The 18543-nt window shown below is 37.4% G+C and overlaps 1 protein-coding gene across 2 annotated transcripts in view; it reads left to right on the plus strand.

Moving 5' to 3' along the window:
- The window catches only part of LOC143723958 (rho GTPase-activating protein 6), a 47530-nt gene extending 33990 nt beyond the window's left edge, over window positions 1–13540 (plus strand). Inside the window, exons 5-13 of one of the 2 annotated variants that reach the window (XR_013197202.1) lie at window positions 1381–1576; window positions 2603–2658; window positions 4526–4676; window positions 5481–5629; window positions 6611–6790; window positions 8643–8736; window positions 9860–10017; window positions 11016–11096; window positions 11568–13540. Coding sequence is in view for 1 of the 2 variants with exons in the window: in XM_077216905.1 (XP_077073020.1) it covers window positions 1381–1576; window positions 2603–2658; window positions 4526–4676; window positions 5481–5629; window positions 6611–6790; window positions 8643–8740; window positions 9860–10017; window positions 11016–11096; window positions 11568–11857 (1359 nt within the window). In the remaining variant the exon portion in view is untranslated. Of the gene's footprint in view, window positions 1–1380; window positions 1577–2602; window positions 2659–4525; window positions 4677–5480; window positions 5630–6610; window positions 6791–8642; window positions 8741–9859; window positions 10018–11015; window positions 11097–11567 lie in introns of both variants that reach the window. The other variant, XM_077216905.1, reaches the window with a different exon arrangement.
- The last annotated feature ends 5003 nt before the right edge of the window (window positions 13541–18543 follow it).

The raw sequence follows: 18543 nt of genomic DNA on the forward strand, positions 1-18543 counted from the left end.
TACGCACACACACGCAAGGTCTCTCTCCCTCAGGGGCTCTGCCGAGCGCGCGCGCTACACGGTTTGTAGCAGTCTCTTCTGTCTCGCATGCGCGCTCTTGCTTGCGCGCTCTAGATTTCGGGAGTTTGAACTAATTCGCGGGCATCAGGGAGCCGCAATCAATATGCGGGAGACTCCCGGGACTTCCGGGATCTTGGGATGTCTGTATTTTGTCTCGAGCATCAGGTTGTGCAATCAGTTCGCTCGCAACGTAAGTGATGGATTAAAATAGCGCTACCGCAGAAATAGGTTAAATTAAAACGGTCTTTACAAAGCGAAGCACTAAATATAAAGGCAGTTAATAACAGCAGCAGTAAAATATTGTTTTTTAGTCACTGTACTCAGTGGTTTTCAGCGAATGCTTGTGCACTAATGCATAATTTCTCCTGTCCTTTACTCAAGCCTGTTAGCTTGCTGTGTAACGTTACCTCCATTCCGTTCTCTTTTTATAGCATTTGTCTACTAAGTTTTAATTGTTTTTCAAACGCGATCTACTGCGGCTCTACATTCACACAATTGTTTTCAGTCTTTCTATATTTATTTAATCAATTTATCCTTATATTATTCTTTTATATATATTATATATATAATATATATTATATTCTTTATCCTTATATTCCTTATATATAATTAATTTTAAATAAAAATTAAATGAATTATATATTTTAGATGTTTTTAGTTTGTTTTTAGTTCAGATATTCACATCTGAACAACATGTCTGTGTAAATTTGTTTTAACAAAAATTGTGTTAAAACATAATATGTTGGATATAATTTTTTTTAACAATAATCATGTTTGTCAACTTGCCATCAGCAATTATCATTAAAAACAATGCAAATATTGATATTAGTAAAACTCAATGTGTGGCTTTTGCACTTTTTAAAGTACACTTTTACACATAAATACCCTGATTTACGGTTTTATTTAGTTATAATAAAAAAAAAAATCTAATTTAATTTCTATCCGATTAATCGATTAATCGAAAAAATAATCGTCCGATTAATCGATTATCAAAATAATCGTTAGTTGCAGCCCTAGTTGTTAGCATTATACGCATGCTGTTAGCATTATTTAACACGTTTTTAACATGATTCAACATGTTAGCATTATTTAGCTTCTTGTTAGCATTATTAGCATTTTTTTAGCATGATTTAACGTGTTGATAGCATGATTAAGCATATTGATAGCACAATTTAACACATTGTTAGCGTGATTTAACACATTATTACCCTGATTTAGCATGTTGATAGCATGATTAAATACGTTGTTAGCATGATTTAACACGTCGTTTGCCAGACCGAGACAGGGGCGTTGGCTGAAAGGACTGTGTTTTCCCCGTAGGGTGGCATGTCTGTGGACTGCATCACTGACCTGGACGACAGTCACTCGCGTCTCCTGGAGGCGCTACAGCTGTCGATGCCGCTGGAGTCTCCCAGCGAGAAGAAGAAGATGAGCGACGCTAAGCTAAGCCTGAACCCCATTTACAGGCAGGTGCCGCGCGTGCTGGACAGCTGCTGCCAACATCTGCAGAGATACGGTCAGTGACCCTGTAAACCCTGTAAGTTCCTGTCTGTCATCTTTAACTAAGGGATAATGTTCATCCAGCCGGTTGTTATCTCAGAATAAACCCGACTGGGTGTTCAGGATCAGGACTTCATCAGCCTGAAGGGGTTTATTCTGAGATAACACACACACACACACACACACCTGAAGGGGTTTATTCTGAGATAACACACACACACACACACCTGAAGGGGTTTATTCTGAGATAACACACACACACACACCTGAAGGGGTTTATTCTGAGATAACACACACACACACCTGAAGGGGTTTATTCTGAGATAACACACACACACACCTGAAGGGGTTTATTCTGAGATAACAGCCTGGATTTACATTATCCACTTATTACACGGATACTCGCCACATCAGTACATAATTCGACACGAAATATTGATCTGAGCTGAAATATGTTATTATCTCTTTAAACGCAAAGCTTCCGCGGAGAGAGCAGTTTCAGCGGCGAGATCACACTAGACGGACATTTAAGAGATACGGTATACAGTCATAACACTTTTTACACAGCATTTCAACACTTAAATAATTATGAAGATAACGATATTGATTTCAGATTAAACTGTTTTAAAGTCGTACTTAATAATCCAACAGTGAACAAAACAATAGTCATAAAATGGCCGCCGCTGCGTTTGTATGAAACAAGAGAGAGCGAGTCCACGATACTGGATGGCATAATTAAATAACTGTACACAAAATATTAATTCGGCTGAGTTTTAATATCTTATTAGCTCACCAAATCCAAAACTTCCATGAAGAAAACCCGTTGCTAGCGAGTGTGTAGCGCTGATGACTTCAGTGACCCGGATGAGCCTGTGTTGCTGGATGTGTGATTGACCAATCAGAATCAAGTATTCCACAGAGCGTTGTAATAAGCTTTGATATGCCCGTCCCCAACTTCCTGTTTTGATTTTCAACACAAGAAATAACGTTTTCGTTTTCATTTCATGATCGATGAGTAACGCTGCTGTTATTTGCTGTTCAGGTCTGCAGACCGTCGGGATCTTCCGGGTCGGAAGCTCCAAGAAAAGAGTTCGACAGGTAAGATGATGTGTTAAAGGCTATATTTAAAAAAAAAAGTATGAAATGACAGTAAATGTAACTAAAATAAATAAATATAATGGATTTAATAAAGAAAAAAGAATTTATGGTATAGAAATTAGTGTTTTTTCTTGTTGTACAAAATGTTTCTTCATTTAGTCCTGGGATTCCACAACTTTTTTTTTAACACTTTCAGCCTAAAATATTAATTTCAAGATTTTAAGTAAATATTTTACTAGTTTAACAATACATTTGCATATTCACTCTTCTCAGATGTCGGTCACATGACATGCAAACACATTCAGTATTTTTCAATGTTTTTTTTTTTTTTTCATTTAAAAAAATTTTAATTTTAAATTTTTATGACTTGATTGTTAGCTTTTTGTCATCTATTTGTCTGCTCTCATGTGTTTTTTTTCTAATGCTTGAACTTTCAAACAATTAAAAAATACAAATTAAGCAATATGACACTGACTTGCTTGTTCGATATTGCTTAATATATAATATAATAAAACATGCAAATACAAATTATTATTTTTTTGCTGCGTTTTAGTAAGTATTTTGATTTTTTATTTATTTAAATGTATTTATTTATTTTAAGGCCGCCCTGTAGTCAATAATTGTATCCCTTAAAACTCATGTTTGATCATCGAAATGACATGTTGAAATGTTTTTGCCTAAAAAAACTTAAAATATCTTGAATGTAACTCGACACCCTTGCCTCATTTAGTATACGCGGTTCTATGAATATGCAAATGAGCCCCGCCTCCACTCACTCACTCAGAGATCCACTCGTTGACGATCACACGTTGGTCTGATTGATTACAAGGTAGTTTGTGACGTCAGAAACACCAGCGATTTCAAAGCGTGTTTTTGAGACTGTCTTTGGTTCACTGCAGTTTTAAGGAGAAAATACTCAGCAATGCTGTCGACTTATGAATTTACACATGGTTTGTCAAGTCACCTTTATTTATATAGCGTTTTATACAATACAGATTGTTTCAAAGCAGCTTTAAAGAGATAACAGAAAAATAATGTTGTCATAGTATTGTTAAATACAAGATTAAATGTCCCATTAAAGCATTATTAAAAACACCACATAGACCTATAAACAACATTTACAAGCTGGATTTTCACCACATGGGGGCTTAAATTTACATTTATAAGATTTAAATTGATTATTAGCTTGTCATTAACTCATGATTGAAACACAAGTTTGGGAAAGCCTGATACAGATAATGGTGCAAAACTTCAGTGAATCAGTGAAAATCAATAGTTCACGGTGCAACGGTTCCAGTGCTGATACTGGGGGAATATCGCACGGCTGGGAAAGGCTCTCAGCAAATCAGATTCGAGAACCAGAAAGAACTGTTGTATACAATTATAATAAAACATGGCAAATAAAAACTTTCTTTTTTTTAGCTAAGTATTTTGATAAGGTTTTTTTATTTTACATATTTATTTATTTTAACATTTTTATGATTTAATTCATTCATAAACCCCTGTGGTTTCTACATGAACACAAGTTTGGGAAAACTGATATAAATATTGCTGCAAATCTTCAGTGAAAATCAATCGTTCACCAATTTGAAGGATTTTTAAAACCTTGTTTGGTGGCTCAAGAACGGAAACTTAGGAATGAGCGTTTGAATAAATATATATATTGGACCAGCTGGAGTTTGTTTATTATGTGTGCAGGGCAACCACCCATTAGAGCATTACAATAATCTTGCCTTGAGCTCAGGAACTAAATGTTCCGCATTTGTCATTGAGAGTATATGTCGTAATTTAGATATTGAAAGTATGTGAAGGCTAGTGCCAGTGTTGACCGTGTGTGTGTGTATGTGTTGTGTTGTGTGTCATTCAGCTGCGTGAGGCATTCGATCAGGGCACAGACGTGGCTTTAGACCAGAGGCACAGTGTTCATGATGTGGCGGCGCTGCTGAAAGAGTTCCTCCGAGACATGCCTGATCCTCTGCTGACCCGAGAGCTGTACTCCGCATTCATCGCCTGCGCATGTGAGGAACATCTCTAAAGGGGCTTTCGCACCTAGTTAGGTAGTTATAGGAACTCAGTTATAGGAACTAGCTACCAGTGTGGTTCCCCGAGAACTAATGGTTCCCTTAGGAACATTTTCCTGGTTGCATTCGCATCGCTAGTAGGATCTCTGAAGTGAGTAAGACACGCTTGTTATTGAGACTTTTATTTTGACGGTACTGAGAACAACTGAGCGCAAAGTGCTCGCATTCTTCGTGTTCATTAGTTCACGATCTGTCTAAGCGTTATTATATAAAAACATAGAAAGTAGGCAGTAATAAAGTTATTAGCGTTTGCCGTGTGGTTGATGTACAGTGTTGCTGAGCAGAAATACACAATCATGTTTCTCTTGGTCCCTCAAAGTTGCATTGGATTTTCTCCTCAGCGTTAAGATTTTAAGGCTCATCTATCACCGTTTTACATGTTCGTAGAGTTAGTTACCAAGTAAATAGTAAATATGCAGGCTTTAATCTGTGTGCTTTTTTTAAATGGCGTTTGCTGGTGTTTCATGTGCGTTCGGTCAATCAGCGTGCGCTAACGTCACTGGTAGTTCCTATAGCGCTGGTTTAGACCGACTCTGAAGTAGGAGCTAAATTAGTTCCTCCAAAATGAGTTCCGAGAACTAAAATCGTTCCTAGTTCCTGTGGTACGAACAAACGGGCCAAAATCCGGGAAGTTCCGTCAATAGTTCTAGGAACGATGAAAAAGTTTGTCCTCTGCGAAAGCCCCTGATAATCCCAGACATTCCTCTCCTGTGCTCTGCTTTATCATGTGTGTTTCTACAGCTCTGGAGAAGCCAGACCAGCTCTCGGCCATTCAGCTTCTGATCTGTCTTCTGCCCGCCTGCAACAGCGACACACTCCAGCGCTTACTTTACTTCCTGTCTGACGTGGCCAATCACGCAGAGGATTCCTGGGGCGCTGGTGGGAAAGAGGTCGGGCTCATAACTACACTGCAAAACATCATGTTTTTCCTTAGTGTTTCTGTCTTGTTTTCCAGCACAAATATCTAAACATTCTTAAATCAAGATACATTTATGGGAGAGGCAAAATGACTGAAGATATTAAGTCTTGTTTACTAAAACAATTAAGTGAATTTATGCTTAAAACAAGATCAAATATCTGCAAACGAGTGCAGTGATGGGTTAAACCATGTTTCTGAATGACAGACACTAGTGATGATATGTAGATGGAGAAGAGAAGCGGTCCCAGCACTGAGCCCTGAGGCACTCCGGTAGCTAGATGATAACAGTGATGGGTAAACATGTTTCTGAATGACAGACACTAGTGATATGTAGATGGAGAAGAGAAGCGACCCCAGCACTGAGCCTTGAGACACTCCAGTAGCTAGATGATAACAGTGATGGGTAAACATGTTTCTGAATGACAGACACTAGTGATGACATCTAGATGGAGAAGAGAAGCGGTCCCAGCACTGAACCCTGAGGCACTCCAGTAGCTAGATGTTGGGTCTTAGACACCTCACCCCTCCACGAGACCCTGAAGGACCTACTGAGAGGTAAGACTTGAACCACTGGAGTGCTGTTCCCGAGATGCCCTTCGTCTCTTGGATTGACAGCAGGATCTGCTGGTTAATTGTGTCAAACCCAGTAGCAAATCCAGCAGGATGAGAACTGAGGATTTGGAAGCTGCTCTTGAGTGTCAGAGCTTTAGTAACCGAAAGCAGGGCCGTCTCAGTTGAGTGACGCTTCTGAAACCAGACTGGTTGTTGTTTAAGAGGTTGTTCTTCGTAAGAAAGGCGGAGATCTGGTTAAAAACAAGTCGTTCCAGTGTTTTTGCGACAAATTGAAGAAGGGTCACACACACACAAGTTCATTGAGCTCAGTGCAGGTTGTCACAGGTCTAGCATGAAGTGTTTCGCTTCAGTGTTTCTTCTTCTTCTTCTTCTTCCTCAGGTCGTTGGGAACAAGATGACGTCCCTGAATCTGGCCACGATATTCGGGCCGAACCTCCTTCACCAGCAGAAGATCTCAGAGAAGGAGTTCAGTGTCCAGAGCTCGGCCCGAGTGGAGGACAGCGCCGCCATCATCAGCGTCGTACAGCGCATGATCGACACACACCACACACTCTTCATGGTAGGAGAACAGATCTCTTATGATGATACTCAGCCAAAGAAAATACAACTGTGAAAATAAATCTTGACTGTTATCCCTATCTGTTGTGGCAGTTTTATGAAAGTGCTCGAGTCGTAGTTTATGTCCACTGAAACGCTCTGTTTTCCCAACACAGTCCCTGGGAAGGCCATCGAAGTGTAAAAGTTAAGGAATCGTACACTGGTTCACTGTAGGCTACTGTACTGTATATATGCTTGATTTATGTTAAAGTGTTTAGGTCGTGGCTTTATCAACTAAGATTTATCATTTTAATTATATATTTTATATCATATTAATTAAAAAAATTACATATTAACAATTTTATTATGTATTTTATTACACATTATTTATATTTTAAAATAAGTAAGGTGCAATATTTGTTGGCTTTAATTATATATTTAATTATATATTTAATTCATTTCTTTATATATATATATATATATATATTTTTTTTTTTTTTTTTTTCTTTTTTTTTTTTTCTGACCCTCAACCATTTTTTAGGATTTCTATATTATCTTTACAGTGAAGTAAATAAAGTTCAAAAGTTAGCCTGGTCTAGTTAGCCCCTGCTGGTAGATGTCGTAACTACACCGTTATCTGTGCTAAAGCATCTTTCTCCAGTAGTGAAGGGTGTTCGTATTATTACTGTTGAAGATTATATGTATACTCTTATAGTATTTATTTAAATTTTCAAAATGCATTTGTTTTTATATGTTAAAGTTTTACTCATTTTGTTATGTGCGTTTAATTTATTTTAAATCTTTTATTTTAGTTTGTTTATTAGATTTTATTTATTTATATTTAATACAATTTAATTTGATTTCATTTTAATGTTTTTATTTTAGTTTTTTTAGTAATATTTTTTTGTGCCTTTGTAATATTTATACATTTTTTATATTTATAGTAGGGCTGTGAAAAGATTAATCGTGATTAATCGCATCCAAAATAAAAGTTTGTGTTTACAGAATATATGCGTGTGCGCTGTGTATAATTATTTTGTGTATAAATAAATACACACACATGCATGTATACGTTTAAGATTTTTTATTTATTTATATATAAAATATTTATATTTATATATAATATAAATTATATATAAATATATACAGTATATACATGCAAATATTTCTTAAATATATACATGCATGTGTGTGTATTTATATATACAAAATAATTATACACAGCGCACACGCATATATTCTGTAAACACAAACTTTTATTTTGGATGCGATTAATCACGGTTAATCTTTTCACAGCCCTATTTTATCGCTTTGATTTATGTTAGTTTTATTCTAGTTTTTATTTTAGTTGAAGTTTTAGTAATTTTTTTACATTTATATTTAGCTTTAATATATGTCATTTTGATTTTATATTATTTTAAAGGCAAAAGTTTTTTTTGAGTTCATCTTATATTTATATTAATTAATTTAGCTTAATTTTTTTTTAAGTTTTACTTTAACTTAACAATAGCATTCGTTTCATAAATGCTCTTTTTTTCCACTCTGGAAAAAGTTTTAAGTTCTGAAAGTTACTTTGTACATCAAACTCTTTCATCTCAGATTATGAATGAAAGTTCGATTCCTCATGATTTGAGATCTTCTAAGTCACTTCAGGTGAGATTATTGTGATCTTTAGCTGGCTGTGCATCAGACTGTCTCTCTTAATGTTATAAATGCAGAAGAATGTTAAACCCGAGTCCTTGTAAACAGTTCGATGGCCACCCGTGCTAAAAGCTTCTTTTGGATAAAAATCTCAGTGATTTGTTGTTGTTTTTGGAGCCGGTGATGTTTTGACATGATTGCAGTGGTTGATAATGTTGCATTGAATCCTCTAGATCTCTGCGGAGCTGCAGAATGAGGTTCTGGTGAGTTTGTTGGACACTGACAGTGATGTGGTGGATTATCTGATGAGGAGGAAAACACCACAGTGTGAGTAAGTGAATTTGGGTCATACTGTATAAACACCATGTTCTCCCTGACGAGAATCAACACTATTGCCATTGGTTATTCAATCTAATTACAGTCATTTAAGAGAACCTCAATAGTTGTGCAGTTTAAATTTAATTTGCCATCTAGATAAGGGATATTAAATTTATATTATATTATTACTAGGGATGCACGATATATCGGCCACCAAATCTGTATCAGACGATATATGTTGATTTTTAATGTAATCGTTATCGGCCCGATGAGAAAATTTGGCCGATATATTAAATCCGATAATTAATGTATTATTTCCTTCAGCTGAGACGGTTCAGATGCGCACTGTTCATCATGATGGTTTTAAATTGCTTGAAATGTGATTGGAATCACTTTAAAAAAAAAAAAAAACAGTAAAGTGCATCACAAGTCTGTCATTCGGCTACTTAAAATGAACATAGAATTAATTATAGAACATTATAATTGTGTGTTTGGGACGTGGCTTTTAATGGTGAGACTTGTTTTTGTAATCAGGCTCTCAAAAATTTGGATTTAGATTTATCGGCTAATATCGGCTTTCAAATATAAAGAATTATCGGTTATCGGTATTATATTATATTATTATATAGAGCATTAAATGTAAATCAAATGGACCTATTTTAATTCAATGTTAATTTATATATTATATACGATTCCAAGTAAAAAATAATGTATTAGGCTGACACTCTGACATGAACAAACAGAAATCACTTATCGCAATTATTTGTTTGACAGTTAATCGTCAGCATGAAAATAGTGATTAATGTACAGCTATAAAAGTGCTTCAGCGGAAAGAACATCACATATGGAGTCAGACGCTCATTGCAGAATAAACACAGCTTAATACACAATAGTTAATGCACTGTGAACAACCAAAGCATTTTATTTAACTAACATTAACTAAGACAAATGCTGTAAATACAGTAGTCAACGTTTGAAGTGGATCAAAAATTGTCATGAGACAAGAACGTGTGTTGTTCAAAATTAATGTATAACTTTGATGAAAGGTTTTGATCCACTTCAAATGTTATGTTAGCTCAAATAATGTATTGATACGCTCATACTATCCCTCTACATCCACTGACTCCTGCAGCGAGTCCAAGCGCTCCAGCGGCGAGATCTCTCCGTACGAGAACAACTCTCCGGTGCTCTCCCAGTGGCTCCATCCGTCGGGACCAGAGCATCCCAGTCTCGCTCTCGCTGGGAGCGTCGCAGTGAATCCCAGCCTCCCGTCCTCACAAACACACTCTGGTGAGTTCATCCACTCAGGAGACGCATCATACGCCTGTTTAAAGGAGGAGTTCACTTCAGAATTAAAATGTCCTGATAATTTACTCTCCTCCACGTCATGCAAGATGTTCATGTGTTTCTTTCTTCAGTGGGAAAGAAATGAAGGTTTTTGAGGAAAACACTCCAGGATTTTCTCCATATAGTGACTTCAATGGAGTCCAACGGGTCGAAGGTCCAAATGTGAGTTTCAGTGCAGCTTCAAAGTCTCGACACGATCCAGCCGAGGAATAAGAGTCTGATCTACACAAACCAGCGACATTTATAACTAAATAAACATTTATATACTTTTAACCACTAATGCTGGTCTTGCACGAGCTGTGATGCGACACACATTACATAATCAGGGTGAAAGGTCAAGCTTGACGTAGGCGTAAGAACAGAACTAGTGTTTACGAAGAGAACGTGCAAAGACTAAGACAAACGCCATTTACAAAACAAATAAATAAAAGGTAAAACAACGATGTCGGACGATTTTGAAGTTGGATGAAATCTACATTTCTGAACCGGAACACACGAAACCTTTCACCCTGATTATGTAATGTGTGTCGCATCACAGCTCGTGCAAGACCAGCATTAGTGGTTAAAAGTATATAAATGTTTATTGTGTTATAAATGTGCGCTGGTTTGTCTAGATCAGACTCTTATTCCTCGGCTGGATCGTGTCGAGACTTTGAAGCTGCACTGAAACTCACATTTGGACCTTCGACCCGTTGGACTCCATTGAAGTCACTATATGGAGAAAATCCTGGAGTGTTTTCCTCAAAAACTAGATTCAAAGGGAAAATTTGATGATTTTTTGACACTATTAGCATATTTGTTTTCTTGTTTTAAGGACACAGTGTTCTACTCCATGCATGCCTAATTAAATTACGCAACATAATCACAGTCATACCAACGTCACACTTTACTTCTCTTTCTCATTATATATGTGTCAGTAATGAACATACGCTTGTCCTCAGGGGAAACGTTGCATGAGAAGGCCAGTATCTGGCGAACGCGACACACTCTTCTGTCAGGACTTCATGACAAACTCCTCACAGGTACAAGACAAAACACACGGCAATTAAAGGAACATTAGCATTTAGATTCAGCAGATGTACATAATAAAGCTGCTCTTTAGTCATTTAAAGTCGTCATGAAAGGGAATTTGCGCTGGTCTTTTCTCCTCTATTGTGTCGTATATCCGAGTGAAACGCTTCAGGAGCAAGAACACGTGTGGGCGGGGCTTGATTGTGTCTCTGGGGAATTGATTGGATGGTTGTGGTTTGCTATTGGCTGATCTCATGTGAGTGACAGGTTATAGTCCCGCCCACATCATCAGAGAAGAGGAAGATATTCTTATTCATGATTACATATTGGTTCATAGAGGACAAAAATAACCGTGTCAAAAAAATGTAAGACTTAAGATTGGTCTCATTTTAAAGAAAACTCTTTGGCAAATTACACACCTGCGGTGTGTGTGTGTGTGTGTCTCAGGTTCATCTGAACACTGCGGTGTGTGTGTCCCTCAGGTTCAGATGGACACCTGTATAAACGCGTCTCCTCGGATGTCTTCTATGATGACGACAGCGACGCCAAACCTGCGCTTGAGACGCAAACGTCACGTTCAATCGTCTCTCAAACGCCACACGCTCCAATCACAGCGAGCCGGCGGACTGCGTTCCACCAATCAGAGGAGGCGGCTGGTCAGGGGGCGGAGTCACGCGTCACTCAGCATCCAGACTGGCCAATGGAGAAGTGGCAAATATGGCAGCTCTTGTCATCAGACAGTTTAGACACACTTCCAGAGACAACGGTGTAAAGCACAATTTAAAGGGACAGTTCAGGAAACAATGACATTTGCAGACACAACGAGGGAACTTTAAATGGACAATCATAAAACAGACATTTTTTCACTGAGAAGAAAGGTTTGGAACGAGAAAATGACACGATCATTTTTGGGTGACCTGTCCCTTTAAGAACCTTTTAAATTGAAAAGTTTGCATTTAAATCGCCTTTAAAAGATTTCGAATTTGAATTGGTACGACTGGAAGCGTCACCACGTTTTAGATCACTTTAGAAAAACTAGTATTGATATTAAAATTGGGGATTAATATTTAAATGTTTTACTGTTTTTCACTAAATTAGTACTCTTATTCATCAAAGATGCATTAAATTGATCAAAAATGACAGTAAAGATATTTATATTATAAAAGATTCTATTGCTGAACTTTCTATTCATCAAATAATCTTGAAAAATAAAATGTTTCACAGTTTCCTCATAAATCTGAAGCAGCACAACAGTTTTTAACACTGATAATAATCATAAATGTTTCTTGAGCATCAGATCATCATATTATAGTGATTTCTGAAGGATCATGTGACACTGAAGACTGGAGTAATGATGCTGAAAATTCAGCTTTCATCACAGGAATAAATTACACTTTATTATATATTCACATAGAAAACAGCTGATTTACATTGGAATAATATTTCACAATTTTTACTGTATTTTTGATCAGATAAACGCAGCTTTGGTGAGACTCTTTCAGAAACATTAACAAATTCCTATAGATTTGAAACATTGATTATTAATGGGTTTCTGGGAATAATCCATATGTGGGCGTATGAACATGTTTATTGGTAATTCATACTGAAAATGAAATGTATTATTAACATCTCTTACAGCAGGGACATGAATTGATCTGAATTTCAATTTGGAATTTAATTTAATTCGCTTTGAAGCTCAACTCAAATTCAGGACAAAAGTTGGAATATAAAGTTCATTCTCAGTTCTTAATGAAAACAGATCATCAGGATTTTGATCTCTTGTTTATTATATACACATGATTTGCTGTCAATAATGGCTCATGTTTTCAGCTTTTTCATGCATCATCATAATCATCATCAGAGAGAGCTGATAATATCGGAGTTCATGTCGTAGTGTGACATCATCACTAAGATTCATAAGGTTAATCATAGGCCTGCAAACATAAAGAATATCATATTTCTCATATCCTGCCAGAGACACGAGTTACAATATCAAATGTATTTATTTATTAATGTTATTTATTAAATTAGCCACTAGTATGTTACCACTGTGTATAATAGTCGCCACAGAATGATTTATTGAGTTGTTGCTTCAGTATTGCGCTGTAATTGCATTAAATTAGTAATTTAGTGAAATTGATATCATCAACTTTCACGCGTTTGATCACGTGAAGCACAAATAATGCCTTAAATCACCTCACGTCCTTTATTCCAGCAACACACCTTATCATTATAATAATGAGTGACTTATTATTTTCTGTGTAATGTTTTATACTCTGTGTATTTGTACAGCCGAGAGCAATATAATGTTGATCATGTTGCTTTTTATAAAACAGAAATATATATATTGCTGCTCAATTATTTTTATCCAAATGGCTGTTATTGTGATGTTTGTGATTAACAGTGTATCATCTTCTGTGTTTAAAACACAATAAAAGCAATGTCTGTCAAAGTATTTCTGTTTTATTTGGACTTATTATCAAACGAATTTATTATTATCTGAATGAAGTGAGTTTGTGCTTTAAACGAGAACAAGCGTTTTGGACGGTGACCTTTAGGAAGAACACATGGTGAGAGATGATTATACAGTAGTTTTGGTTTATTAATTCATCATATTTCATGTTTATGACCTTGATTCACTCATCATTTGCTCTGTTACGTTTATTTCACAGATGATATTCTGTCTGATATTTCAGATGTTCATCATATTCCATCAGGTTTGTTCATTTCTGATTACTTAATTCACTTTTAATGCTATTTTGTTGTTAATCTTAAACAGGAGATGCATAGATTTATTTTTTTCCTTGTACACTGAACAAAAATGGCTTAAAAACTATTTTTCACTCAGAAATTGCTAGTAAATTTCCCAGTTAATCATAGAGAAACGGTTACACTGCAAAAAATGCTTTTCTTACGTATTAGTCTTGTTTCCAGTCCAAATATAAAAAATTTCTTAAATCAAGATGTATTTACTAGAGAAGTAAAAGTATATAAGAAATTATATCTTGTTTTCTAAGAAAAAGGTGTTTGTTTAAAACAAGCACATTTATCTTCCAATAGGGCAAGAAAAATAATGTTAATTCAAATGTTAAACAAGATTATTTTTCTGACCCCATTGGAAGATAATTTTGCTTGTTTTAAACAAAAACTCAACATCAATTTTAGTTTTAGTTTTCCTACAGATAATTTTACTTCTCTAGTAAATGCTTCTTGATTTAAGAATTGTAAAATATTTAAACTGGATACAAGACAAAAATACTGAGCAAGAAAAGCATTTTTTTGCAGTGGACAAGTAACACATTGAATTAAAGATGATCTTTGTTTTATTCACAAGCGTTGTTCTACTTTGCTGTGAGTGTTTGAGCTGATCTGATCAGTTCCTGAGATGAGCCACTAGAGGGAGACACACACACACACACACACACACACACACACACACACACACACATCAACTCTCATCAGGGGAAAACTGTACATTATAATAAATGAGCTGATGTGTGTGTTCAGATGTGCTGACGCATTTACAGTGTGCATGAAACATCACTCAGTGTACTTAAAATATCAAACCATGTTGTGTTCTGAGATATACTGGTGTTTCCTCGGAGGTTCAGTGGTGAAAATCTGTGATTCTGGAGTTCTCGGCTCTTTTATTGGGATTCAGAGGGAAAGTTCTCCCGGAAATCATGAACCGTGTGTCAACTCGCTCCAAACCTTTCATTCTCGAGAATTTCTATTCGAATTTTTAGTTACGAGTTCTATTTTATTTGCGTGCATTTAAAATTTTTATTGATTCTTGCAATCCAAGTCTTCAGTGTCACATGATCCTTCAGAAATCACTATAATATGATGATTTGATGCTCAAGAAACATTTATGATTATTATCAGTGTTGAAAACAGTTTTATATTATAAACTAATATTATTATTCATATTCTGACATTTTTGTGATGTGAATGACAAACACACACACACACAAACACACTCACACACACACTCTCTCACACACACTCTCTCACACACACTCTCAAACACACACACACACTCTCTCTCTCACACACACTCTCTCACACTCTCACACACACACACTCACTCTCTCTCACACACACACACACACACACACACACACACTCACTCTCACACACACACACATACACACACACTCTCACACAGTCACTGTAGGATGATGTGTCCTCCGCGTCGGATCGGCGTCTGCTGGGAATATAAACTGTTTTCCTGCTGAAACATGACGTTTCGAGGAGAATCTGTGATTTACTAATGATGTGTGTCTGAACACGCTCACTTTCTGCCCGTCATTCCAACTATTTCACTGTGAGAAAAGGAAATTCAGCGAAAGTAAAAGTGTTGAGGCGGGACTCGGTTTATCTGGCAATACCAGACGTTCCCAAATCATTCCTGAAGGATCATGTGACACTGAAGACTGGAGTAATGATGCTGAAAATTCAGCTTTGATCACAGGAATAAATTACACTTTACTATATATTCACATAGAAAACAGCTGATTTACATTATAATAATATTTCACTGTTTTACTGTATTTTTAATCAAATAAATGCAGCTTTGATGAGCAGAAGAGACTCTTTTAAAGTGGTGTGTGTGTGTGTGTGTGTGTGTGTGTGTGTGTGTGTGTGTGTGTGTGTGTGTGTGTGTGTGTGTGTGTGTGTGTGTGTGTGTGTGTGTGTGTGATATCCAGATGCCTGATGTTTCACAGGAGAATCTTCATCTGAACTTCATCACGGCCTCAGAAACAAATGAACACCTCGAGTGTGTCCACATCACACACACACACACACACAGATGTTTCACTGAACCGCAGATGCTTGTTTGAAAAAACTGCAAACTATTCTTATTTCCGCGTGTCGGACTCTCTTTTGTGAGTTTTCACTGACTCTGTAGAGACAAGAAAACATGTTCATCCTCATGTTTGACCACAGATAAAGATTATATACAGTATATAGATATATATATATATAGATTAGTTGGTTAGTTGCAGATCTCACTGATTTTATGCTATCATTAACACACTTTTGTACACTCGATGTCGAGTTCATGCATGTCTGTTTGCAACTGTTAAATCTGATGTATAAGTCTCACTCAGAGAGAGACTCATAGCAACGCTCGGAGTGTATAAACACAACAAGCCCTTCCCTGGAAATAATTACAGCGTTTCGGCCCAAAACTCCCGTTTTCCTTCAGGAATGATCAATGATTTACAGTTACACCTTAAACCAGTGCTGTTTGGTTTTTATAAATATATATATATACTATATTACTATTTTACTACTATTTACATTTTTATTTATTTTTTATTAAATTTTTTTTATTTCAGTTAATTTTTATTTTATTCAAGTAAAAAAAATTTTTTTAATTCGTTTATTATTATAATTCCCAATTAATTAAATTTTTAACCCTTTCACTGTAGGTTGCCATTATTTATTTATTTATTTATTTGTTGCAGGGACACTGCATATTAATAAACATTTCTGTCAATATGCCAGAGTTAGCCAGGAGGCTATTTTAGACAGATGGTAAAAGTCACACTAAAACAGAGTAAAATTACATATTTACATAACAATATAATAATTACAACACATTTAGTAAGAATATGTTAAAATGTACAATCGAAACACAGCAAACCCACAATCAAACAAACATCAGACAAAAACATGACACACACATACACAGCAGCGAGAGCAGAAGTAAAAGCTCTGATTTTATATGATATTAAATGTATATATGTGTGTATATTCTGATGATTATGGGCTTTAGTGATAAACTATGAATAATTCTGTAGAGAAGACATAGATTTTAATATCTGACCATGTTTTCCCAGATGAGTAATCTATGTTTATTTTATTTTCCAGAATTGTATCAGTTGGTGTGTAAAGTGAGAGCAGAGATGCAACATTAGCTTGTGACTGAATGTAAACAGTGAGTGATACGTGAAGAATGTGTCTAAAGTTGCTCAAGTTAAATTTGATTCTTTACAGACTTTTTTTACATGTGATGTACATGACAACTTTGAATCAATTAAAACCCGCAGATATTTGTCTTCTGACACGATCTGCAGCTTTTCCCCTGAAACAAACAGATCTGCTCAACACTGAAGAACATTGCTGCTGTTTTGGGTGTTTTCAGGAGTGTTTCTACCATACTGTAATATTATCCAGGGAGTTACTGTGCTCCTATTCCCACCATGAACATATACGGTGTCATCAGCATACATCCGGATCAGGACAGAAACATCAGGACAAAAACATCCGGATCAGGACAGAAACATCGGGTCAGAAACATCGGGACGGAAACATCGGGACAGAAACATCGGGACACAGACATCCGGACAGAAACATCGGGACAGAAACATCGCGACAGAAACATCGGGACGGAGACATCGGGACAGAGACATCGGGACAGAGACATCGGGACAGAGACATCGGGACAGAGACATCAGTACGGAGACATCGGGACGGAGACATCGGGACAGAGACATCGGGACAGAGACATCAGTACGGAGACATCGGGACGGAGACATCGGGACGGAGACATCGGGACAGAGACATCGGGGCAGAGACATCGGGACAGAGACATCGGGACGGAGACATCGGGACGGAGACATCGGGACAGAGACATCGGGACAGAGACATCGGGACAGAGACATCGGGACAGAAACATCGGGACGGAGACATCGGGGCAGAGACATCGGGACAGAGACATCGGGACAGAGACATCGGGACAGAAACATCAGTACGGAGACATCGGGACGGAGACATCGGGACAGAGACATCGGGGCAGAGACATCGGGACAGAGACATCGGGACGGAGACATCGGGACGGAGACATCGGGACAGAGACATCGGGACAGAGACATCGGGACAGAGACATCGGGACAGAAACATCAGTACAGAAACATCGGGACAGAGACATCGGGACAGAGACATCGGGGCAGAGACATCGGGACAGAAACATCAGTACAGAAACATCGGGACGGAGACATCGGGACGGTGACATCGGGACGGAGACATCGGGACGGAGACATCGGGGCAGAGACATCGGGACGGAGACATCGGGACAGAAACATCGGGACAGAAACATCGGGGCAGAGACATCGGGACAGAGACGTCGGGGCAGAGACATCGGGACAGAGACATCGGGACAGAAACAGCAGTACAGAAACATCGGGACAGAGACATCGGGACAGAGACATCGGGGCAGAGACATCGGGACAGAAACATCGGGACAGAGACATCGGGGCAGAGACATCGGGGCAGAGACATCGGGGCAGAGACATCGGGGCAGAGACATCGGGACAGAGACATCGGGGCAGAGACATCGGGACAGAAACATTAGTACAGAAACATCGGGACGGAGACATCGGGACGGAGACATCGGGACGGAGACATCGGGACAGAGACATCGGGACAGAGACATCGGGGCAGAGACAT

This window comes from Siphateles boraxobius, unplaced genomic scaffold (assembly GCF_051911475.1).
Source record: "Siphateles boraxobius isolate OS27281-9 unplaced genomic scaffold, OSU_SipBor_1 7, whole genome shotgun sequence".
NCBI classification, from domain to species: Eukaryota; Metazoa; Chordata; class Actinopteri; order Cypriniformes; family Leuciscidae; genus Siphateles; species Siphateles boraxobius.